At 37.9% G+C, this 26,385-nt stretch overlaps 1 protein-coding gene across 1 annotated transcript; it reads left to right on the top strand.

Annotated features, from left to right (window-relative positions):
- The first annotated feature begins 994 nt into the window (after nucleotides 1-994).
- On the top strand, nucleotides 995-26,161 carry MGST1 (microsomal glutathione S-transferase 1). The gene is made up of 5 exons (XM_070619223.1): nucleotides 995-2,889; nucleotides 3,016-3,080; nucleotides 8,038-8,185; nucleotides 10,962-11,056; nucleotides 25,548-26,161. Exons 3-5 carry the CDS (start codon nucleotides 8,060-8,062, stop codon nucleotides 25,792-25,794), a joined length of 468 nt encoding a protein of 155 aa, XP_070475324.1. The 5' UTR covers nucleotides 995-2,889; nucleotides 3,016-3,080; nucleotides 8,038-8,059; the 3' UTR covers nucleotides 25,795-26,161.
- Nucleotides 26,162-26,385: the final 224 nt, after the last annotated feature.

Genomic DNA, 26,385 nt, shown 5'->3' on the forward strand with positions numbered 1-26,385 from the left:
AATAATTGGCAGACCAGTTAATCTTAATTTGGCTATCTTTTATAAAAATGAGGGTTATTTTAGAGAGAAAAAATTATGTTTCAGTAGAAGGTATAGTACACATTCATGGATATTAGATTCTAGCTCTTCTCTTCCGCAAGATTCATCTGTTACTAATCATAATGTTTCCTTGTGGCCATCCATCTCTGATACCTGGGAGTTCCCTGGCCACAAGCAAACCTTTTCCTTCAACACTACTGCCCAAATACTAACTAGATTTGCCTTGTCACAGGTGGATCATAAACAACAAGTTCCAAAGGTAAAGTCCTCGACTTATCGATACACACAGGATGGACTATATCAAACTTGGGACAAATATATTTGGCTCACTCCTACTAGTGATCAACTCAGTAAAAGGCCACTCTATGTTGGGAACAAACCAATCACACCTGTGATACGTGGCCTAATAGCACCCGACCTATGGGACAAATTCCCCGTCATATGTGTTCTCATATCATAAGCTTAAAAAATACTGATTGGTTTGGGACTGACTGGGATAGACGGCCCAGCACATGTTGGTTAGCCCCTAATGGCACTCAGTGGCTATGTGGCTCCAACTTATGGCCTTGGCTGCCACCTGGATGGATTGGACGATGCACTCTAGGCTTCATCTGGATGCAAGGTAGAACTACATTTACTATATCTCCTCCTGCTAACCTACCCAACCTGTAACAGCGCTGGACACGCTCTGTCTTCCAGTGGTATGACCACGTTGCCTCAATTTTCCTTCCCCAGTTAGGAATCGAAAGTGTCATCTGGCCCATGGAAGCTCTAAACAAATTTACTATGAACGCATTAAAATGATACACAACATAGCCTTTTGCTGCTTGATTTAGAAGTATCCCAAATGCGTAAGGCAGTCCTCCAAAACCAAATGGCACTGGATGTCTTGACAGCAGCACAGGGGGACACTTGTGCCATTATAAAAACTGAATGTTGTGTTTATATTCCTGACTACCATCAAAATATCTCCGGCTTCCTATCTGATATGAACCACCAAATTAAGTTCACGTCTGACCCTACCCTATCTCTAAACAATTGGTTTAACTCCTGGTCAGAACCAGGCTTCTAGACTACTATCAAAACCTTATTCATTGGGTTAATCATATTGCTAGTATTTCCTATTATAATTTGTTGTCTGTTTCATTGTTTGTCTTCTGCATGTCAACAAAGTTTCACCTCCTGGACCACCTCTCGTCAAATGATTCTCTGGTCTCCAGAGGATCTGTACACCTTGTCAGGCTTGGACTCCACGGGTGCAGCCTTCCGGTCCACTGAACTTCCTACCTATACCTATGGCCCCATTTAGGGACAGCTCTACGACCTTGTACAGCTGGAAGTAGTTACAGAAGACTGACCATCGTCCATATCCCCAAAAGATTTCGGGGCCAAATGGGTTCAGGGTGCGTTTATGATGTGGAGTAAGGCTGCCCCAGCTAGAGAAGCCCAAGGTGACCTGGCCTACATGCCAAACTATACGACCCAGTGGACTTTTTTTATGGTATGAATTAGGACTGCCCCAGGGAGAGAAGCCCAGGGCATCCTCACCTACATGCCAACCTATATGGCCAGATTCGTATCTAAAGTTATATGACCGCACAATAACCAGACCCCATCTGCACTGAAATCATTTAATGACTTTTTACATCATCTTTTCTTTTCTCCAGTAAAAATAAAAATAAGTCACGTACCCATGCCTTATAAAATTAGCCCTAACCCTCAACTCAGGGCAGCAGCAGGAGCTCTGACCGCCCGTGGGTCCTGTCCCCACACACCAGCTCTGCCTGCCCATGGGCCCTGTCCCCATGCCAGCGGGGGCAGCAGAAGCGGCGGCAGCAGAAGCTCTGACTGCCCGTGGATCCTGTCCCCATGCTATTGCACACTATTCTCTAAATAAAAGAGCACTACTGCCAGATCTTGAGAGTCTAAGAAATCTTTCTTTTGACTCCTCGGCTCACCGACCCCGCATCACCAAGGAAGCTGGATCCATAAATATTGTTATGGGGACTAGGAAGCCTGGAGAAATCCCTAATCTAGATATTGATGTTCGAATAACCTCCTTCCTAAAACGCTCTCTAAACGTCCCTACAAAAACCATACTAAGCTGATTGTATAACGAACTGAGCTGGTATTATCTCTTCCAATTCCATTTTGGAAGCTGAACAGAAGGGGACAGAGTGAGGGAGCAAATTGTCTGGGGCCACAGATCTGGCAGACTATAGGTGAGCTTTACTAAACTTTACATCATGTCAGTGCCAGCCTTTTAGGGAGGCCAGGCCACCGGTGCAGGGAGAGTAAACAAGTTCAATGGAAGGTAATTTTATCAGTCTTCCAGTCAGTTTTTCTTTTTTTCCTAGAAATTTGTTTTCTATAAAGCTTTCAAAATTCAACATTAAGATCTTTTTAAGTTGCTTCCAGTATAATGTTTCTAACGTTAAGATCTTGTTAAATTGAAAACTATTTAACTAAATACAAGTTAACAGCCTTACTCTCCCACCTACTCCCAAACCTGAAATGTTGGAGGATACAGAATACACTTGCTAACTCCCCGCCCCCACGGATTAGTGGAAGTGACTTTTCAGGAAGGAGGGCTCCTACAGGCGCCCAATAGAAGGGTTCAAAGAGCAGAACCGGTAGGCGTTGGTTACTCCCGGAGAGAACGATAAGGTGATTTAGGGGAGGGGCTTGGCGAAGTCGGAGGTCTACGTTCAACGCTGGAGAAGAAGTTAATAGGAAATTAGGCAACGAGGGCGCTGCCCCTGTGCCCCGCCCAGTGGCTCTGTGAAAGTCCCCGCAGTGCCCACGCCGCTCACCTGCTGGGACAGCTTTCCTGCTTTGCTCGGATTCACAGTAGGTACCCGGGGAGGGAGGTGGAAGGAGACGGTGTGGAGAGGGCGGCGAGCAGGCAGGGGAAAGGGGTGGCGTGTGTGGGCTTGAGAGGTCCCTGCAAGCCTGAAACTTCTTTGCTCCGTTTAGCTGCTGAACGTTTGCTTTTCAAGCGATCGCTTCTGAAAGGGAGCTGTGTTCCTGCACCCTTGTAGGTAAGTTTTCCCGTTGTCACACTCCAATCTTTTCATGTTAAGTGATGCTTTACTCACTTTTTAGTCCCAAGCCAACGTAACATCCATTTTGAAAGGGCTCCCTTGAACTTTTGGGAAATAAAACTTACATGCAAGTTGCAGGATATATGAAGTCGCTGCAGTTTAGGCAACTTCTATTCACCCTAGGGGTGTAAAAATCCTGCAGCCGCTCTGATTTCAAGGACAAATTGACTTTGTACCCCCTGAAGGACAGGACTTGCTCCTCTCAGATAACTGAGATAGGCAAGAGAAACATCAGCAAATTTAAAATAATAATAATAATGCTAAAGCAACAACTAAGTGCAGGAGGGCATGGATTAGATCTTGTGATATTATTATGAACATCTGGCTGGAAAGCTAAGGATGAAACTCCCTGGGAGGGTCTCAGCCCCCCAGTCTGGAGGAGGAAGCCTGTGGAAGGAGTAAAAGAAAAGGGAAGCCTTCGATGGGAGTTAGGGCCTCAGATTGCTCTCGCTGGCCGGGAGCGGTGGAGAGCAGGGTGCAGGCAGATCTTGCATCTCCTTGCTTCCTTTACAATAGTACCAAGGTCTCTTAGTAGTCTAGGCACCGCTTTTGTTTTCTCTTTTTCCCCCTCACTGCTTTCTCTCCAAGGGAGTGTCAAGTGGGCTGTAACCCAGCACTGGTGAATGGCCAGATGGAAACTTTCCCAACCTCCAGCTAACAGCCTTTGAGCCAGTCAAGCCTGGAGTTCTCAGGGCCCTAGGCTGCTGTGAATACCAAACTGGGCACACCTTTTGCATCACCTGGGGTTTTGCTATCCTGGGTGTCAGGGTAGTATTGGGCTTTGCTGTCCTCTTCTGTTTCCAAAATAAGAGGACTTCGGTCATTTTTTAATATGGCAAATCAGTCCATATTTGAATACAACTCTGTGTAGCAGACAAGTACCATTCTTCTAAGGGTTTGTTTTAGAGTGGAACTTATTAACTGATGAGACTAGAAAAGGAGATCAGCACAGTCCTCTGAGATCAGCCTCACCCCACCTCCCCCCAGGGCCACCCGCCTTTCTCCCAGCACCCGTGCTCTGAAGCATAGGAGGCCAAGTCTGCAGTCACCTCAGTCCATTCAGGAAATTCTGGAACTCATAAACAACAAGGCTATTGAATTGTCTTTTTTCTTTACCTTGCGGGTAGTGTTCTGTTGGTTTCAGAAGGTACAAAACTGCATAGTCATGGCTCTGGGGATGTTTGCCCAAATTTTCTGTGTGTTTCACAGTATTGATGCAACCAGGCTGCCATAAATAAAAGAGGCCTTTGTTCTTTTGGGCCAAAAGCCTATGAAGAGAAAAAGAGTATTTCTGAATTGAGAGATGAGACTCACCTGTGATAGATCCCGTAGAAATGGGGAGTGGGGCTTGGGTTGGGGAGAGGACAAGATAGGATTGGGATTTAACAGAAAAAGGCCCTCAGAATTCTTAGCCTTGGTGGTAGATAGCCCATGAGTGAAACACTTGAGAAAACTAGCTTCCATTCTTGTTTCTGCACTGTGAATTTGGGTCAGATTACTCATTCTGCTTCTCCAGGTCTCAGTTTCCTTATAGGTTAAAGGAAGAGACAAATATTATTTGCTCTGACTACCGTAGAGTTTTCCAGATCAAGTGAGATAATGTGAAAACTTTTTGAAAACTCTAAAATTGTATCCTTATTGCCTAGAACAGAGCCAAAGAAGGAACTTATTTAATTATTAAATACTTATGTAACACCAGGGCTCAGGGCTTTTCCATGTAATTTCCATGTTACCTGTTGAATGCTTACAAGAATCCTGTGAGGTAGGAAGTGTTATTAACCTTATTTTACAGGTAAGGTAAGTAGGCACCAGAAGTTAAATCACAGCTTGTAAGTGGCAGAGTCGAGGTCCACCCGGGCTTCAGTCTAGTTCCAGAGTCTGCGTGTGCTCAACTCTCTGCTCTGTGTCCTCTCAAAGGCAGTCACCCCCGCATTAGTGGACTGAGCCTGGCTTTGTGGCAAGATAGATGGAGGTATCCTCTACTGTGCCAACCAATGATGGACAATAAAAGGAACAACATGCTGTCCATTGTAATCATTTATTTTCTAGAATTCATAACCAAATTTCTTGTTCTGCACTGCTTATTTTTCTGAGATTATTTCTACCGTACTCGAATCACCTAGCATTTTACTCTCAAATACTGCTCTCCTCCCTCCTGGCGACCTTTCCTGGTAAAAAGCTTTCTGGAGTTTTCTTTTGACTGCAGGGACCAGCCATGATGCAGGCTCAAGGCAACTGATTGACAAATCAGCTTGGAAAAAATGGGTCTAGGCCAGTGTCACCTTTATGCCATGCTATAAATGACTTCTATTTCTTTGTGCCTGATCTTTACTGTGCCTCACCAGACCCTCAGGTGTGGTGGAGTGGGAGATGTTGGTCCCTGAGAGGCCATTCATGGACCTCTGGGGTGTGGTGTCAGAGGCTCAGTGTTGGATCATTTCCTAAAACCACAGGCTTGAGGAGTTGAGCCATGTTCTTGGTGATTGAGAAAGCCTCCCGTTGCTCTTTTCCTCCAACTGCTGACAGCTTTGGTTTCTTTCCCCACCAACCGTTCTGGAAGGCTTCCACTTCTCCAAGCTCTCAATTGCAATTTTCATGGGGAGAAAACCATTCTCTGGACTTTCATTCCATTACTAAATCAACTTTGTTCTGTTTGATTTTTTAAAATTATTGTTTAATGCCAACATTTCCTACTTAAACTTTCCTTAATTTTTTTTTTTTTTTTTTAACATCCCTGCTGTGTTTCTTTAGATCTCTGTTCAGAGGCACAGGACCTAGGGATCCCTTATTAGGGGAATTACTTTACATGAGTTCTGAAGGATAGTGAAGTTTATTCGTGACTTTCACTCCCCAGCACTAGAATGAGAGCAGATACATTAAATGGTACTAAAAGTACTATCTTGCACTGAGGACTTATCTAACATTCTGTGCTTTCAAGACTACTGACTTGTGGAAGTAGATTAATTTATCATATGCATTTTGTTTTGTTTTTTAAACTAGAATTTGTAGTTTCTGTTTGCTTAAATCCAAAGCGTACATTTTTAGCCTACCTTTTAAAATAGAGGTTACTTAAGAAGCTTTGGTTTCTTTATCTGCAAAATGGGAATAATAATACCTACCTTGTAGCTTAGTTGGAAAAGTAAAGAAGATAACAAATGTGAGGGGTGCCAGCAGTACCAGCCACAGAATAGGCATTTAGTCAATGTTAGCCGAACCTGAGTTAAGCAGTTTGCAGTCTCTTGAAGGAGACAGTCCAGTGTGGTTGGTGTAGGAGATACGAGATCAGAGAGCTGAGTTTGTGTCCCAACTTGGCTACTTCACATCTCGAATTCCCATTTTCTTCATCTGTAAAATGGATGCAGTTATGAGGATTATAATATTATAGTTACAAAGATTATGTGAGACAATGCACATAAAGTGCATGGCATAGTTGGATGCGGAGTGAACTCGGAAAATTCAATGTGTATGTATATGTATGTGGTTTATATTGCATTCGACAACAACACTTAGACAACTACATGACCAGTAACAGAGTAGAGAAAGGTATATAGATTATTGGTAGATGGATAGAATGATCAGAATTTGATAGATGCCAGTCTAATAAGCTTGTATACAGAGGTTGAGGTTTAAATGCAGGAATGGACATCATCTACAAGAGACAACACTCCATGCTAAGCAGGTTAAATAGTGTTTAAGCTTGGGTATGAGAAAAGATGTGTGTTTGTGTAGAAGAGCTAGAAGATGCAGATAGTAGGGCTGGTAAGAGAACAAGAGGAGGTTAATGTGAATGACTATCCAGTTAAGGTGGGGAGTTTACATTTTAAGCTTTGCTCTAAATTCCTACCCACTTGGACTTCAGTATCACCAGGGGAGTTTAAATTGTAAGCTTTTCTCTAAATTGCTACCCCTTTGGACATCAGTACCACCAGTCTGCCTTAGCTTTCCTCCTGAGCACATTTCCAAGTATCCTTCAACTCCAGACTCAGGTAGCTACATTCAATGGAATGTACAGTAACCTGAAGAGTTACACAAAGCTACTCCTCCTTCCATTATTCCTTCTATCAAAGTACCATCAATGGCAATTTCTTTCTTTGGATTTGCAAGCCTGTTATTTTATGTTTATCCTTCTTCTCCTTCTTCACTTGTGTTGGTATTAATGATGACCATGGTCATGGTGATAATGGTGATCATGAGAAGGACATCATAAACTTTACTGGAGGTTTTTCATGGGCAGGTAAGTATATTCCACATGTTATCTCAATTAAATCCTGACAATGACCCAATAAGTCAGGAGCTATTATTATTCCCAACTTATAAATGAAGAAATTTAGTCTCAGAGAAGCCACATCTCTCAACCAAGGTTAATAACCAAATGGTGGGACTGGAATTCAAATCCTGGAGCCTGAGATCTTGAATACTACTGAGATGACAAAAAGCTGTAAGTTAGATTTCTGAAGAAGGCCGTGTATTAGAACTTAGGCATTCCTAATCAAACATTAATGGTACTACTATGTATATAGTTTGATATTTCTAATGAGATCAATCTATGAACTCTGGTCTTTTGTGTTCAACTTGTGGTTCATCTTGAAATGAAAAAATATGATTTGTCTATCTTTACAGCATTTTGCCCATTTATTTTTGCTTGCAATACTTCCTACGTTTTCATTTTTATTCTGTATTCGTTTAATGTCTTTAAGCTTAATGTTATAGAACTAGAGAAAACAATAGTGTTTATTTTGAAAGTTTAAGAAACTAAATTATTTCTTCTGCAAATAACCCAAAATATTTTTAAAAACAGTATGGTTAACGTTGCAATATAAGCACACCAAGCGACCATCAATTTATTTGGGGTATTTATGTCTGCTTTTTCCTATCTTGTCTAAAATCTTTTAAGATCCCAGACCAAAACTGAAAAAATGGTTGGCCTCACCCAGGTAATGGAAAATGAAGCATTCATGGCTTTTGCCTCCTATGCAACGATTATTCTTTCAAAAATGATGTTCATGAGTACTGCAACTGCATTCTGTAGATTGACAAGAAAGGTAAGATATTTGGAAGTAATATTTTCTTTTAAGAGTTGGAATTCTGGAAAGCAATTTTCTTAATTTACTTTTTTTTTTGGTAAAGCCCTATGACACATTGTTTAATGCTGCACATGACGGATGGAATCATTTGGTACAGATGTTTCTGATATATTTATGGAAGAGGTGCTTTCTCCCAAAAACTAGTAAATGGTTTTTTCATTGTGGCTTGTTACCTTTGTCATGCTGCTTAGCATATGAGATTTCTGGAGTATCAAAGTTTGTAAGGATACTTTCTGTGATTTTGAAGTTAATTTTGCCAACTAGAGTTTAGAAAATAGTCATTTTCTGGTGACCAGACAGTTAACTGATGTTTTCAGCTCTCTTACAGGTCAAGGATATGCCTTTGGGGACAGAATGAAAGTTTGTATTATACAGCCTCTTATGATTGGGACAAAGCATTTGAATTTTGTGTAGTTTTGACTTCTTAAATGGATAATATTTCTACTCAGCTTTATAAGAATGATTCTTGGTTTTTTTAAAAACTAGAGGCTTGAGGAAGGAGGTAGAAAGACTTGAAGCACATATCTTGCATTCAAGCAAAGTTTATGACCCAGTGAAGAGGGTAGAGCAAAGGTTCCTTAACAAAGTTAAACTATTTTCATTGGTGTGGTCCCTGTGCCTACTCAGCAACTTCTTCCCAGGAACCATCTGTTTCTCTCTTAGTGCCTGTCCTCAATTTTTGTCCTGCAGAACTTGGCCTCTTTTTTTTAAAGATTGGCACCTGAGCTATCATCTGTTGCCAATCTTCTTTCTTTTTTCTTTCTTCTTCTTCTTCTCCCCAAAGGCCCCCCAGTACATAGTTGTGTATTCTAGTATTAGGTCCTTCTAGTTCTGCTATGTGGGACGCTGCCTCAGTATGGCTTGACGAGTGGTGCTAGGTCGGCGTCCAAAATCTAAACCTGGGAAACCCTGGGCTGCCGTAGTGGAGCGTGCAAACTTAACCATTTGGCCACGGGGCCGGCCCCCAGAGCTTGGCTTTTATCTAGAGCTCACAGTCTTCCCTAAAGTATTGAGGTGTAATTCCTTCCCAAGGATATTTGCATTTTAACGGGGACACATACCCACATGTTTAAATCTCTAATGAAACAATGTGTTAGAGCAGTAGGCTATAAAGTGTCTGCCTACCACGAGGTCCACACTGTCTTCTAGAAACAGTGGCACCAAGGATAGCAGAAATGTACTCTGTCTTGTAAGAAAAGGAGAAGGGAATTGAAATTTGTGGAGTGCCAGTGATATGTGCCAGAAGTCACTATGCTCTTTGTATGTGCTAGATCACTGAATCGTTTTACATAATTGTTAGTATTATCATGTGAGACGAGTATTAGCCTCCCCATTTTATAGACGAGGAAGTGAAAGTCAGAGAGGTTACGTAGCTTACCCAAGTTTACACACCAATAAAAGGCGAGGCTGAGATTTAAATTTAGATTGGTTTAAACCCAGATATCATGGACTTTTATTGTAATACATTTATTTACTTATTTGAAATGTATTTATTGAACATCTAATGTGTGCCAGGCATTTATTTAGGAACAAGACAGACAGACCCGACCTCAAGAGCTGATACTGTGTCGCATCCTTGCCCATCAGTTCTCTTCAACATCTTTACCTGAAATAAATGCTCGTGTCAAGAAAAATATTATAATACTTATAAGATTTCTAAGTTTAAATTACAGCTCATTTTATAGTTCATGTTTTTCTTTGCTATAAATTGTTAAACAGTGGAACATACTTCAGTATTTTTAAATGCGTGTTTCAAGTTACAAGGCATGGGGAAATCAGTTCAAACAGCATAATAATTACAGGAAGGAATACATGAACATATGCCCTGGAACATGTACTTGGTATTTATAGGAATGCCATTCAAGGTCTTATATTTCACTGTGTTATTCAACCCAAAGTTCTAGTTAATTCAGAAAAAGAAAAGAGGTATCACAGCCTAAAAAAAGAGGTACACATAGCCTAACAGGGTGCAAAGTACTTTTCCTACCCCTCGCACTTTTATGCTTCTTGCCTGTTCTCTAATATCCTTGACAAGTAAACTTATGACTTTCATATGAGCCAATCGGTTGGAAATGTTACTCCTCTTGAGGGAAGGTGCAGCAACATCACTGTGAAAAAATGCCAGTTCACCATAATAATAGTCAATGATGACTTAGAATTATACCCTCTTTTCCATTTTTGCTTCCTTTTCACTATTTTTATACATTAGTTTTTATTTTTTCAGGTTCTTTTTTTAGTTTTTAATTTTTTTGTGAGGAAGATTGGCCCGGAGCTAACATCTGTCGCCAGTCTTCCTTTTTTTGTTTGAGGAAGATCATTGCTGAGCTAATATCTGTGCCAATCTTCCTCCATTTTATCTGGGATGCCGTCACAGCATGGCCTGATGAGTGGTGTTAGGTCTGCACCCAGGATCTGAACCGGCAAACCCCAGGCTACTGAAGCAGAGTACATAAACTTAACCACTACGCCACTGGGCCAGCCCCAACTTTGTTTTTTATTTTTCTTATTTGTGCTTCTCCTTTTAAAAAAATTTTACACTGTTAAAAAAATTCTGATTTAAAGTATAAATGCTTTTCCCTCCTCCTGTGTTTGATCTCTTCCTCCAAATTTTCTTTCCATAAGGCCAACATGGATTCCTACATTTATTCCATTAAAATGCAAATAACTTACCAGGTAGACTAACCTCGTGTTATTTGGTATTTGAAATAGGTTTCTTTCTTGGTATTTGGAATAGGTTTTTGCCAACCCAGAGGACTGTGCAGGTTTTGGCAAGGGAGAAAATGCCAAGAAGTATCTTCGGACAGATGACAGAGTGGAACGTGTACGAAGGTAAATGCGCTGTCTACTGAAATTATTTGCTTGATCAGAGAATTTGGGCCAAGGAGTTCAGTGAGGATGTTGGGGTCTTGAAGAGGAAGGAAGAAAAGTCAGTCATCTTACCTAATTTATGTAGTAATCAGAGAGAATAAGGGACCTGCAAGTCTGTAACTATCACTGCAATTGCACATATTGCCAATTTTGCTATACTTTTGTATGCACGTTGTTGGGGTTAATGACTTTGTCCTGTGTAGGAATATGTCAAACGTAATGACAGGTAAGAGGTAAAATGAAGAGAGTCGATTCTTGCAGTTTTGACATATTTCTCCAGAGGTAAGACTGCCAGCTTGTGTAAAAGGTTGAAGAACGAGGTATTTTTGTGTAGATTCAAAATATGAACGTGGGGAGTCTCTCTCACCTCTCTCTGTCTCTGTCCTTTGTAGGTATTATGTTTAATGTACTGAGAATTCAATGAAATATGAAAGACAATAAGCTAAGATACTAGCTACATTGCTTCCTAATAATACAATGAATATACTTATTTTAAAAGCATATTGAATTCTAGTTCTGGAGATATATTCCTTAATCCTTGTGATAAAGTCATGTAAATTGCAAACTTTTTTTTCACCTTTATTGAGGTATAATTGACAAATAAAATTGTGAGACATTAAATTAAAGTGTCCAATATCAAGATTTGATACACTATACATTGTCAAAGGATCCCACCCATCAGCTTAATTAACACATTCATCACCTCACATATTTACTCTTCCCTTTTTTTTGATGAGAACATTTAAGTTCTAGTTTCTGAGCAAATTTCAGTTATATAATACAGTGTCATTAAATAGGGTCACCATGTTTTACATTAGATCCTTAGACCTTATTCATGTTATAATGGAAAGTTTGTGCCCTTTTAGCAACCTCTTCCCATTTCCCCAGCTACCCTAGCCCCTGGCAACCACTTTTCTGCTTACTATGAGTTCAAATTTTTTTTTTAAATTCAATATATAAGTGATATTATACAATATTTGTCTTTCTCTGTCTGGCTTTTTTCACTTAGCATATGCCCTCCAGTTTCATCCATGTTTTTGGAAATGACAGAATTTTCTTATTTTTTAAGGCTGAATAATATTCCAGTATGTATACGTATATATATATATATATAATATGTGTGTATATAATATATATATATATATATATCACATTTTGAAAACTCCATTCATCCATTGATGGACATTAGGTTGCTTCCATGTTTTGGCTACTGTTGAATAATGCTGCAATCAACACAGGGGTGTAGATCGTTTTTGGATAATGGTTTCTTTTCCTTTGGATGTATACTCAGAAGTGGGATTGCTGGATCATCTTGTAGTTCTATTTTTAATTTTTTGAGGAACTTCCATACTGTTTTCCATAATGGCTGTACCAGTTTACACTCCCATCAACAGTGTACAAGAGTTTCCTCTTTTCCACATCCAGGCCAGTATTTGTTATCTCATCTTTTTGATAATAACCATCCTAACAGGTGTGAGGTGATATCTCATTCTGGTTTTGATTTGCATTTCCCTGATGACTAATGATGTTGAGCACCTTTTCATGTACCTGTTGGCCATTTGGATGTCTTCTTTGGAAAAATGACTATTCAGATCCTTGCCCATTTTTTAATTGGGTTATTTTTAATTTTTCTTTTTGTTTTTTTTTTTGCTATGGAGTTGTATGAGTTCCTTGGATATTTTGGATATTAAACCCTTATCAGACATGTAATTTTCAGATATTTTCTTGCATTCCACAGGTTGCCTTTACATTTTGTTGATGGTCTCCTTTGCTGAGGAGATGCTTTTTGGTTTGATGTGGTCTTGTTTATTTTCACTTTTGTTGTTTGCGCTGGTGTCAAATCCAAAAAGTCATTGCCAAGACCAATGTCAAAGAGCTTACTCTCTATTTTCTTCTAGGAGTTTTATGTTTTTAAGTCTTACATTCAATTCTTTCATCCATTGGGAGTTGATTTTTGTGGATGGTGTAAGATAGGGTCCAGTTCCATTCTTTTGCATGTGGGAATCCAGTTTTCTGAACTCAATTTATTGAAAAGACTATCCTTCTTTATTGTATATTCTTGGCTCCTTTGTCAAAGATTAATATAATTTATATGCATGAGCTTATTTCTGGGCTTTCTATTCCATTTCATCAGTCTATGTGTCTGTTTTTATGCCAATCCTATACTGCTTTGATTGCTATAGTTTTGTAACCAGAAAATGTGATGCCTACAGCTTTGTTCTTCTTTCTCAAGATTGCTTTGGACATTGATGGTCTTTTGTGGTTTCATCCAAATTTTAGAATTGTTTTTTCTATTTCTCTAAAAAATGCGATTGGAATTTTGAGAGGGAGTACATTTAATCTGTAGATTGCTTTGGGTAGTATGGACATTTCAACAATAATAATTCTTCCAATCTATGAGCATGGAATATCTTCCCTTTTATTTGTGTCTTCTTCAATTTCATCAATATCTTATAGTTTTCAGTGTATAGATCTCTCACCTCCTTGGTTAAATTTGTTCCTAAGAATTTTATTCTTTTTGATGCTATTGTAAACTGGATTATTTTCTTAATTTCTATTTCTGATAGTTTTTTATTAGTGTATAGAAATGCTACAGATTTTCACATAATGATTGTGTATCCTGCAACTTTACTGAATATATTTATTAGTTCTAATAGTATTTTGATGGAATTAGGGTTTTCTGATATAGTATCATGTCATCTGCAAATAGAGACAATTTTATTTCTTCCTTTCCAGTTTGGATGACTTTTATTTCTTTTTCTTAATTAATTGCTCTGGCTAGAATTCCAGTACTGTGTTGAATAAAAGTGGTAAGTGTGGGCATCTTTGTCTTGTTCCTGATCTTAGAGGAAAAGCTTGCAGCTTTTCACCAGTGAATACGATGTTAGCTGTGGGCTTGTCATATATGGCCTTTATTATGTTGAAGTATATTCCCTCTATACCTACTTTGTTGAGACTTTTTATCATGAAATGAGGTGGCATTTTATCTAATGCTTTTTCTGCGTCTATTGAGATGATCATATGATTTTTATCCTTCATTTTGTTAACGTGTTATATCACTTTGATTTGCAGATATTGAACCATCCTTGCATCCCTGGAATAAATCTCACTTGAGAATGGCATATTATCCTTATTATCCTTTCAATTAAACTGTAGAATTTGGTTTCCTAATATTTTGTTGAGGATTTTTGCATCTATGTTCATCAGGTATATTCACCTGTAATTTTCTTTTCTGGTAGTGTCCTTGTCTGGCTTTGGTATCAGGGTAATGCTCACCTTGTAAAATGAGTTTAGAAGTGTTCCCTCCTCTTCTATTATTTGGAAGAGTTTGAGAGAGATTGTACTAATTCTTTTTTACGTGTTTGGTAGAATTCACAAGTGAAGCCATCTGGTGAAGTCTGGGTTTCTCTGTTGGGAGGTTTTTGATTACTGATTCAATCTTCTTACTAGTAATGATCTGTTCAGATTTTCTATTTCTTCATGATTCAATCTTGGTAGGTTGTATGTCTCTAGGAATTTATCCATTTCTTTTAGGTTGTCCAATTTGTTGGTCTATAATTATTCATAGTAATCTCTTATGATCCTTTGTATTTCTGTGGTATCAATTGGAGTGTCTCCTCTTTCAATTCTAATTTTATTTGAGTCTTATTTTTTTCTTTGTTAAGTCTAACTAAAGGTTTGTGTATTTTGTTTATCTTTTCGAAAAACGGGCTCTTAGTTTCATTGATCTTTTCTATTGTCTTTTTAGTCTTGATTTCATTTGTTTCCTCTCTGATCTTTGTTATCTCCTTCCTTTTACTAACTTTGGGCTTAGTTTGTTTTTCTTTTTCTAGTTTCTTGAAGTATGAAGTTAGATTGTTTATTTCAGATCTTTCTTTTTTCTTAATGTAGGCTTTTATCACTATGAACTTTTCTTTTAGAACTGCTTTTGCTGTATTCCATAAGTTTTGGTATGTTTGTTTCTATTTTCATTTGTCTCAAGATAGTTTTTTGATTTCTCCTTTGACCCATTGGTTGTTTAGTAGCATGTTATTCAATCTCCACATATTTGTGAATTTTCCAGTTTTTGTCTTGTAATTGATTCCTAGTTTCATACTGTTGTTGTTGGAATAGATTCTTGATATGATTTCAAGCTTCTTACACTTATTAAGGCTTGTTTTGTGCCCTAACATATGATTTGTCCTGGAGAATGTTCCACCTGTGCTTGAGAAGAATGTGTATTCTGTTGCTCTTGGATGGAATGTTCTGCAAATGTCTTTTAGGTCCATCTCATCTAATGTTTAGTTTAAATACAGTGTTTCCTTATTGGTTTTCTGTCTGGATGATCTATCCATTATTGGAAGTGGGATATTGAAGTCCTCTACTGTTATTATATTGTTATTTCTCCCTTCAGATCTGTTAATATTTGCTTTAGATATTTAGCTGCTCTTACATTGGGCACATGAATATTTACAAACGTGATATACTCTTGATGAACTGATGCCCATTATCATTATATAATGACCTTGTTTCTCTCTTGTTGCAACCTTTAGCTTAAAGTCTGTTTTGTCTGATATAAGTATAGCTACTCTTGCTTTCTGTTGGCTTCCATTTGTATGGAATGTCTTCTTCCATCCCTTCACTTTCAGTCCATGTGTGTCCTTAAACCTGAAGCGAGTCTTTTGTAGATAGCTTACTGTTGAGTCTTGCTCTTTTATTCATTCAGTCATTCTATGTCTTTTGATTGGAGAATTTAGTCCATTTTCCTTTAAAGTCATTATCAATATGTTTGTACTTATTGCCATTTTGTTCATTGTTTCTGGTTGTTTTGTAATTCCTTTGTTCCCTATTGCTCTCCTCCTTTGTGACTGATGATTTTCTCTAAAGTATGCTTTGATTGCTTTCTCTTTCTCTTTTGTGTGTCTAAGTTTTTGCTTTGAGATTACCCTGAGGTTTGCATAAAATACCTTATATTTATAAGAGTCTATTTTACGCTGATAACTTAAATTGAAATGCACACAAATGCTCTACATTTTTACACTTCTCCCCCCATTTTTTATGTTTTTTGGTCACAGTTTACATCTTGTTACACTGTGTATCCATTAACAAATTATTGTAGTTGGAGTTATTTTTAATATGTTTGTCTTTTAATCTTCATACTAAAGTTATAAGTGATTTATCTGCCTCCATTACACTAGAGTATTTTGAATTTAACTATATATTTACTTTTACCAGTGAGTTTTATGCTTTCTTATCTGTTCCTCTTAGTAATTACTGTCCTTCCATTTCAGCTTGAAGAACTCCCTTTAACATTTCTTGTGAGGTTGGTCTAGTGGTGATGAACAATTTCAGCTTTTGTTTGCAAAAGTCTTTATTTCTTCTTCAATTCTGAAGGACAATTTTGCTAGGTAGAATATTCTTGGTTTGCAGTTTTTTTCTTTCAGTACTTTGACTATATCATCCTACTTCCTTCTGGCTTGCAAAGGTTCTGGTAAAAAAAAATCTGTGAACAGTCTTATGGGATTCCTTTGAACGAAACAAGTTGGTTTTCTCTTTCTGCTTTAAAGATTCTTTTCTTATCTTTAATTTTGATAATTTAATTATAATGTGTCTCACTGTGGATCACTTTGGATTCATCGATTTTGGTACTTTCTAACTTCCTGGATCTAGATATTTGTTTCTTTCTCCTGGTTAGAGAAGTTTTCAGTCATTATTTCTTGAATAAACTCCCTGCCTTATTTCACCCTCTTCTACTTCTGGGAGCTCTATACTATGTATATTGGTCTGTTTTATAGTATCCCATATGTCCCTTAAGCTGTCTTTTTCATTCTTTTTTCTTTTTTCTCCTTTGATTGGATGAATTCCACTGCCCTGTCTTTGAGTTTGCTGATTCTTTCTTCTGCTTGACCTCATCTGTTGTTGAACCCCTCTATTGAATTTTTTAAATTCACTTATTGTATTCTTTAGCTCTGTGATTTCTGTTTGGCACTTTTTTATAAAATTTTCTATTTGTGTTGAAAGTCTTTATTTGTTCATACATTGCTCTCCTGATCTCAGTGAGCATCTTATGATCATTATTTTGCACTCTCTAACACTTATCTCTGTTTCACGAAGGTCTATTTCTGCAGATTTATCTTATTCTTTTGTTTGAAATATGTTCCTTTGTTTCTTTATTTTCCTTGACTCTCTGTGTTGGTTTCTACACATTAGACAAAACAACCAGCTCTCCCAGTTTTGACAGAGTAGTCTCATGTAGGAGATGAACCTCATCAACCAGCCTGGCCTGAGCTCCTGGTTGTCTCTCAAACATTTGTGATTATCCCAGCTGCCTTCTTTGTTTTTGCTGGCTCCCAATAGTTGAGGTTGTGTCAAGACTTGTCCAGTGTTCCAAAGGGGAGGATCACCATCATTACCTAAGTGCATGCTGACTGGAAGCCAAACCCTCAGGCAGTAGGTGGGAAAGTACATAGTTGAGCCACTTTGCTTGGGCTATATCCATAAAAACTGGAGTGCAGACATGTGTACAAGCTCCTTTTAGGGGGATACTAGTGACTTGGAGGGGGCTAGAGGAAGAAGGTGAGGGAAGTATCTATTAGCTTCCCTGGTCCCTAGGAAGGATAAGCCAGAACTTAGATGCATGCTAAATTGGAACCCTGACCCTCAGGTAGCAGCTCCTTTTTAAAAAATTATTTTATTGAGGTCATGATACTTTATAACATTGTTAAAAGTCAGCTGTATCTTATTATTTGTCAGTCACCATATATATGTGCCCCTTTACAACTGTGCCCACCCTTCCAACCCCCTTACCCTCTGGTAGCCACTAATCTGTTCTCTTTGTCCACGTGTTTGCTTATCTTCCACATACGAGTGAAATCATAGAGTGTTTGTCTTTCTCTGTCTGACTTATTTCACTTAATGCAATATCCTCAAAGTCCATCCATGTTGTTGCAAATGGGACGATTTTGTCTTTTTTTATGGCTGAGTAGTATTCCATTGTTTATATGTACACCACATCTTCTTTATCCATTCATCAGTTGATGGGCACTTGGGTTGCTTTCAAGTCTTAACTATTGTGTATAATGCTGCAATGAACATGCATAACTCTCTTTGAATTGTTGATTTCAAGTTCTTTGGATAAATATCCAGTAGTGGGATAGCTGGGTCATACAGTATTTCAATTTTTCGTTTTTAGAGAAATCTCCATTCTGTTTTCCATACTGACTGCACCAGTTTACATTCCCCCAGCAGTGTATGAGGGTTCCCTTTTCTCCACATCCTCTCCAACATTTGTTAACTTATTTCTTGGTAATTATAGCCATTCTAACAGCTGTAAGTTGATATCTCATTGTAGTTTTGATTTGCATTTCCGTAATGATTAGTCATGTTGAACATCTTTTCATGTGCCTGTTGGGCGTCTGTATATATTCTTTGGAAAATGTCTGTCTGCCCATTTTTTGACCTGTTTGCTTGATTTTTGTTGTTAAGTTGGATGAATTCTTTATGTATTTTGGAAATTAGTCCTTTATCAGATATATGATTTGCAAATATTTTCTCCCACTTGGTGGGTTGTCTTTTCATTTCATTCCTGATTTCCTTTACCTTGCAGAAGCTCTTTAGTCCAATGTAGTCCCATTTGTTTATTTTTCTTTTGTTTCCCTTGCTTGAGGAGACATGGCATTCCCAAAGACGCTTCTAAGACCGATATCAAACAGTGTACAGCCTATGTTTTCTTTTAGGAATTTTATGGTTTCACATCTTACCTTCAACTCTTTAATCCATTTTGAGTTAATTTTTGTGTATGGTGAGAGATAATGGTCTACTTTCATTCTTTTGCACCTGGCGGTCCAGTTTTCCCAACATCATATGTTGAAGAGACTTTCCTTTCTCCATTTTATGTTCTTGGCTCCTTCATTGAAGATTAGCTGTCTATAGATGTGTGGTTTTATTTCTGGACTTTCACTTCTGTTCCATTGATCTGTGTGTCTATTTTTCTACCAGTATCATGCTGTTTTGATTACTGTGGGTTTGTAGTATATTTTGAAGTCAGGGATTGTAATGCATCCAGCTTTGTTCTTTTTTCTGAGGATTGCTTTAGCTATTTAGGATCTTTTGTTGCCTCATATGAATTTTAGGATTATTTGTTCTATTTCCATGAAGAATGTCATTGGGATTCTGATTGGGATTGCATGGAATCTGTAGCTTGCTTTAGGTAGTACAGACATTTTAACTATGTTTATTCTTCCGATTCATCTGCATGGAATATCTTTCCATTTCTTTATGTCATCATCATTTTCTTTCAATAATGTCTGATAATTTTCATTGGATCGGTCTTTCACCTCCTTGTTTAAATTTGTTCCCATATATTTTATTCTTTTTGTTGTGATTGAAAATGGAATTGTATTCTTGAGTTCTCTTTGTTACTTTGTTATTAGTGTATGGAAATACAACTGATTTTTGTAAGTTGATTTTGTACCCTGCAACTTTGCTGTAGTTGTTTATTATTTCTAATAGTCTTCTGATGGATTCTTTAGAGTTTTCTATATATAAAATCATGTCATACACAAACAGTGAGAGTTTCACTTCTTCCTTACTTATTTAGATACCTTTTATTTCTTTTTCTTGCTCTGGCCAAAACTTCCAGTACCATTTTGAATAAGAATGGTGAGAGTGGGCATCCTTATCTTGTTCCTGTTCTCAGAGAAATGGCTTTCAGTTTTTCCCTATTGAGTATGATGTTAGCTGTCGGTTTTTCATATATGGCCTTTATTATATAGAGGCCCTTTCCTTCTATACCCATTTTATTGAAACTTTTTATCATAAATCAGTGTTGGATCTTGTCAAATGCTTTCTCTGCATTTATTGAGATGATCATGTGGTTTTTATTCCTCATTTTGTTAATGTGGTATATCATGTTGATTGATTTGCGGTTGTTGAATCATCCCTGCATCCTGCTATAAATCCCCCTTGATCATGGTGTATGATTTCTCTCTTTTTTTTTTATGAGGAAGATTGGCCCTGAGCTAACATCTATGGCCAATCTTCCTCTTTTTGCTTGAGGAAGATGGTCCTTGAGCTACCGTCCTTGCCAGTCTTCCTCTACTTTGTATGTGGGATGTTGCCACAGCATGGCTTCATGAGTAATGCACAGGTCTGCCCCTGGGATCTGAACCCACGAACTCAGGGCCACTGAAACAGAGTGCACAGACTTAACCGCTACATCATAAAGCCAGCCCCTATGATCTTTTTAAATGTATTGCTATATTCAGTTTGCCAATATTTTGTTGAGCATTTTTGCTCCTCAGGGAGAAGCTGGGAGTTGGGAGTTTCCTCCTGATAGTACGGCACTGTACTGAGGGTGGGGTTTATGGCAAGATTGTGTCTCAGCCTTTCCTACCCATTTCAATGTGGGTATTTTGTCATTCACTCAGTATGTAGAAGTTGCTCAGCTAGTTTCTGGATTTCTTTCAGATGTAATTGCTTCATGTGTAGCAGTACATTTAAGGTATCTATGGGAAGAGGGTAGTTAAGGAGCCTCCTATGTCCCCATCTTGGTTGAACCCTCCCCTCCAGCAAAATTTTTTACATTGAGATTCCATTGTCAATCCATTAGTTACCTTTTTCTAACATGTGAAACATCAAAGCTCTGTACCATCTTTTCATTTAGTATTTTCTAATGCTCATCCAAATTGTGTACAATTCTAGACACATTTCAAAGAATAAATAAAATTATTTAAACTTAAAAAACAATTAAGAGTTTCATAGCCATACTTAAATGTACAGATATTTAGTTTTGTGATGAATAGTTAAGATAGGAAACATCATGAATATATCTGCTTATTCTTCTTCAATTTTCTGAGTATGAATAGACAGTGAAATAGAGACTGAAAGAAAGAATTTGACTTGTGTAATTCAGCTATCAGCTGCAGTCTCTTATCCCTTTAGGATCTGGATCATATTTGCAATATCACTTCTTTAATTCCCTGTGAAATTCCAAAAACCCTCCCAGGATTTCCGCAGATTCCTTTATGGTCTATAGTCTCAAGATTAACTCTCAATCTGAGTTCCTACATTTGTGTGTGTTTTCATATTCTGCATTTTGTTAGGCTGATGTAAACTTGGTGCTTTCCTCAACTCTGTCAACAAATCAACTAAAAAAAATGTGGCTAAAAATAGATTTGACTAAATTGAGGCACAGATTTTACACTATGGCAACACAAACATTTTAAGTTGTATGGTAGACGGTGCTCTCACAGTATCCCTCAGATCCTCTCCCTGGGGAAGTTGCACTGTACCTTCTTCACTTCCAGTGATGCCCAGCATTACATCATTTTGCAGGCTTTTTTTTTTTGGCCCCATGTACTCTTCTGCATTTCCAGAACTGAAATTCAATTCAAATGTTTTCTTATGCAGAGAAGTTTAACCCCAAGTTATTTATCAAGCAAGAATGTTTTTCTTCTAAGAGAAAGTCTGTGCTAGATAGTTAGAATAAAGTATTAACTTCTGCTTTACTTAGTTATATATTTGCTAATTCTGCTGTCCTACTGAGTAAGTCAGCCAGTCTTGAAAATGGATTGTGCCAGGAATATGAACCTAAAACAGGTTCAGGACAAAGAATCAATGTGAGAATTTCAAACAGTATCAGAGAAAAATTGTAAGTGTTATGATGAAAAAGAATAAAAATTGGAAAAGATGAGTAAAGCTTTACTAAAATCACTAAAGAGACATTAAAGAGTCTAAAGCTTTGTCTTGCCCTTTTTGTGCATCCTTTCTAGAGCATACATGGTGCTAATCATGACCCTATACTCATAAAATTGCCCAGGATTTGAAAGTGATAACAATTAGACCCTCAGTAGCATAAATGAGTTTGGAAGGAAGATCCAAGTTAGTCTCATGTGTGAAAGTTTAAGAAAAGATGTTTTATTGTGGGATTTTAGATTCCTCCCCACTCTCCCTTCCCACGCCCTACTTCCACCCCCCATGCCCACAGGATCGTACTTCCAGAGGGGAAAACCATTATCTAAGCTGATCTTCCAGTCAGGTTGTGAACAACAAATAGATTTTAGTAAGAACAATTGCCCTTAGTTCTGAAAGGAGTCAGCGTCCTTGCGGAGGTGTAGCGATTGTGTGCACAGCACCCCCTGGTGACCAGACACTGGCTTTTCAGTGTGGCAAGAGAAGAGAGCATCGCGGAGTGTCCAGTTTCCAGCTGCATTTTTTGAGACCCTGTCTGCCCCATCAAAAATTCCTCATAACAACTCACTTTTGGAGATACTTTTCAGAGAAAGAGTTTCCAGAATCTCCCCTTTGCATTTTTAACCCAAACTTTTTCTTTTTCACTACTTCTACATGTAATTGTAATGTTTCTGTTGGCATATTCCAATGGCAGGGACTGAACAGAACCCCAAAAGAAGTGAAAGGTATGCTTTCAGTGTCCAATATTGGGAAAATTAATACCTACACCTTTGGAACAATTAGTTAAAAACATAAAGTAACCTGTGTTGAAATGTTAAGATAAGTGGCCAAGTAAGTTTTTTGTGTTCTTGGCAGACAGAAATCAATGATGATTAGAAAACATTATACATATGTGTTTATTTAATCTTATCTCATTTGGTTCTAGAAAGAACTCAAGACCATATACATTCAATACAATAAGATAAAAAGAAAGTTGTAAGGTAATCAGGGCAACTGGAGAAATAAGGGAAATGATTCAAAAGCAGAAAAAGAAGGCTTGGGTTTGGTATTTAGGGAAAGGAAAGATGTTTAGAATATTCTACCTTCAAAGGTAGAGAATACCCCTTTATTGAGAGTGTTCAATGGATTCTAGGCAACACTTGTTGGGGATTCTGTCAAGGGACTGAAGCATGGGCTAGGAATTGAACTAGGTGACTTCCCTTCTGGCCCCAGTATATAAATAAAGCATTTATTGAGAGATTATTGAGTATGTATCACTGTCAGTTCTTATACTGGGATGCTATAAAAGAGCTTTGAGACTAAGTGTTTGCTCTTGAGGGGTTTATAACTTTATAAGTTCCTAGGGTATTTAGGAATGTTTCATGAAGGAGGAACTTGAAGGATATTGAGATTTGGAAGGAGGAAGAGAGGAGGAGAGATCATGCCAATCGAGGAAAATTTCTTTGTGGGAATTTGGACACACTGCTGTATGCTGGGCATGAAGAGCTTTGGCTGAGATAAGGGAGTCAGGAAAAGTCTGGTGTGATGCTCATTTTGTAGTTGTCTACCCCCTGACAATTCTCAAAAATGTGTAGTAACTCTGGTCCAGGTCAGGTCGATGCTGAGATCCAAATAGTTCTGATCTGTGGAAGGGAGGTATGTGACTGGTGCATCATGAGCACAGAGCAGGGCTGGTGGGAAGGTCAGCCACAGAGCAAGCTTGTACCAAGGGGCACGTGTCCAAAGGAGAAAGGAAAATGAGAACACGAGTCATGAGGTGGGGGAACAGACGTACATAGAAAGTGGTCACACATAAAGACTCATGTCCACCTGGTAATAGATTTTGGTAGCTGTCTAGAAATGACACAAAAATGAAGGAAGCTGCCACTCTAGGATGAGCTGTCATTCAAGCAGAGAAAGAGTGACAGTGGAAGGGGGATAGTGAATTACAGCTGGTGCTCCCTAGGAGAGCCGGGTAAGTGTATGCCTAGGGCAGGGTCTAAAAAGAACAGCATACAAAATGGCATAAATTAGCATAGAGTATGAGGGTCTGTTGAAAACAGGCCTTACTAGGACAATGAGGAGCATTATGTGTGAGAACATTTCAAGGGTTGCGGACAGGAAAAGAGAATTGAAAAAGAGAAACAAGATAAAGAGAAAGAGGGAGGCCAGAAAAAAATGCAGAGACCAGTAAGTTCCAAGGAAGCTCTGCCCCTGACCTTCCTTTCCTCTACCCTCACTGAAGCTTCTTACCCAGTATTGTCCTTGACTGTCTTCTGTTTTAACTCTACATTCTATTTGCCAATCCCTTACTATAGGCTTGGAAGTGAACATTGTTTCCACAAGGTCTCCTTTGTACAGGTTCTTCCCCAATTTTAAAATGTCTCTCCTTTTAGAATGTTGTGAAGGAGAAAACTAACATGCCCAAGATTGGAGGTGAAGATATATCAGTGGTCTGGCAGGAAAATTCAGAGGAACAAAACAAATACCCTTGGTGTAATTGCTGAAGCGGGCCCTTCACTGTTAGAAAATAGTACTCCTGTCCTTTCTCACCCACCTTCCTTTCAATGGCCCTTGGGTTGTTCATGAAAGAGAGAGGACACGGTTACTCACACCTTTTCAGGAACAGATAGTCCTTTATTTAAATCTTTCAAAACCTTCACTTATCTAGGTTACTGTCACTTTCTTCATATCTTTATGTCATCATCATCTTTGTTTGGCCACCTTAGAGATAATCTATGGAAAACAGGAGAAAAGAAAGAAGGCAAGGATCATGGTGATCACTAGCAAGCCATAAATAATAATTATGTTTTTTGCTAAAGAAAAGAGAGTAATGTAAAACAGAAATATTTTTCATTTTGAAATATGTATCAATAGCTGATGAACTCTATCAAAATCTCAATTTCTAGTCTAGATTCTAAAGCAATTTTTAATTCTGGAAACTTAAACAGCGACATCAGATTTTTAAAGTAAACATTTTAAAAAGCATCAAGTCAATAATACATGTGCCTTATATTCACAACCCTAGCCAGAGAAGCCCAAGTCACCATGAGGTGAAGGAAAGCTTGTGGCTAACTCATGCTTTTTGTTTTTTTCTAGCTGTCGTATAAAGATAAAGTTTAGGAAACATCTTTCTCTCTATTTTCTATCAGTTTTGTGTATATTTTGTACTTTCCTCTATCACTATTCACTAATTCCTTTTGTAATTTGAAGAGAGCTTGGCTAAAATTTGACCATATTTGAAAGGCTAGTTATGTATTTTGTTATTTGGATGTTGCAAACGTGAGATTCTTGGTATTAAATGGGTGAATTAATTTTTGACAACCTAGTGCTTTGACTGACTGGGCAAGGATTGTCTTAGTAACCATTTTGCATACTAGCAGAAGTGAGGGAAAAATCTTAAGAAAAATCATAACCAAAAGGATTTTCTTACTTTGGGGAGAAGAGTTTTTGTAGGAAGAATCTGGAATTGCCTCGGATGGACCTTGGAAGAAAAAGTATTTCATATCTACAGATCTGAAGTGTTTTATTATGTAGCTGCAGGTTTGAAATTCTTGAAAGTGCAAAATGCCTTCTCTGTTGTGTTCAGATACACTAAAAATAAAAAGAAACAGATATAATGAAACATTTTAAATAAAAGCCAAGTGGATAAGGAAGCAAGGCAAATTGAGAGAAATAAAATGAAACTTACTTTGCATTTTTAAGAACCGTTAATACCTATTTAGTTTTAGAAGAGAGGGAAAAATGAATATATTTTGACTGATTTTGAAATGAGTGCTTTACTAGTCATTTTTTTCCACAGAGCCCACCTGAATGACCTTGAAAATATTGTGCCATTTCTTGGTATTGGCCTTCTATATTCCTTGAGTGGTCCAGATCTCTCTACAGCCATCCTGCACTTCAGAATCTTTGTTGGAGCACGGATCTACCACACGATTGCATATTTGACACCCCTTCCCCAGCCAAATCGTGCTTTGGCTTTTTTTGTCGGATATGGAGTTACTTTGTCAATGGCTTACAGGCTGTTGACGGGTAGATTGTACCTGTAAGGCAGAAGCATGCAACTCATCATCCAGTTATCTTCCAAGAATTCTGTACTTCCAATTTCTAATGAATACTTCTTTAGATTTTAACTGGGAGGAGAGCAGAGAAATTAAGAATTAGGGAAAACCTATTTTGAACATTAATATTACCAATGTCCTTTATTCTTGTTTTATATTTACATTAGAAATCAAGTGTAATTCTTGTCTTTTGTCTTATTCTTAAAGTACTGTGCTGTAAATTGTGATTATAATTTATAACATTCATTCAAATTTCATATTTTTAAACCCATAAAAAGAGTGATTGCATTTATGATAAACCTGTATTTCCAATCTTGCTGAAATGGGCATCGGAAATAAAGAATTTAAAGAATAATTTTATTTGGTTTTAATTTTTCCAAGTTTTTTTTTTCAAAAGTTTCAAACCTACAGAAAAGTGGAAAAGTATAAACCTCTGTCTTTTACCTAGATTTACTAATTGCTAATATTTTGCTGTATTTGCTTTAGCTCTATCGGTTAGTGTTTTTTCTGAACAATTTGAAAGTATGCTGCAGATATGATGATACTTCACTCAAATACTTGGACATGTATCTCCTATCA

The sequence above is a fragment of the Equus przewalskii genome, chromosome 5 (assembly GCF_037783145.1).
Source record: "Equus przewalskii isolate Varuska chromosome 5, EquPr2, whole genome shotgun sequence".
NCBI lineage: Eukaryota > Metazoa > Chordata > Mammalia > Perissodactyla > Equidae > Equus > Equus przewalskii.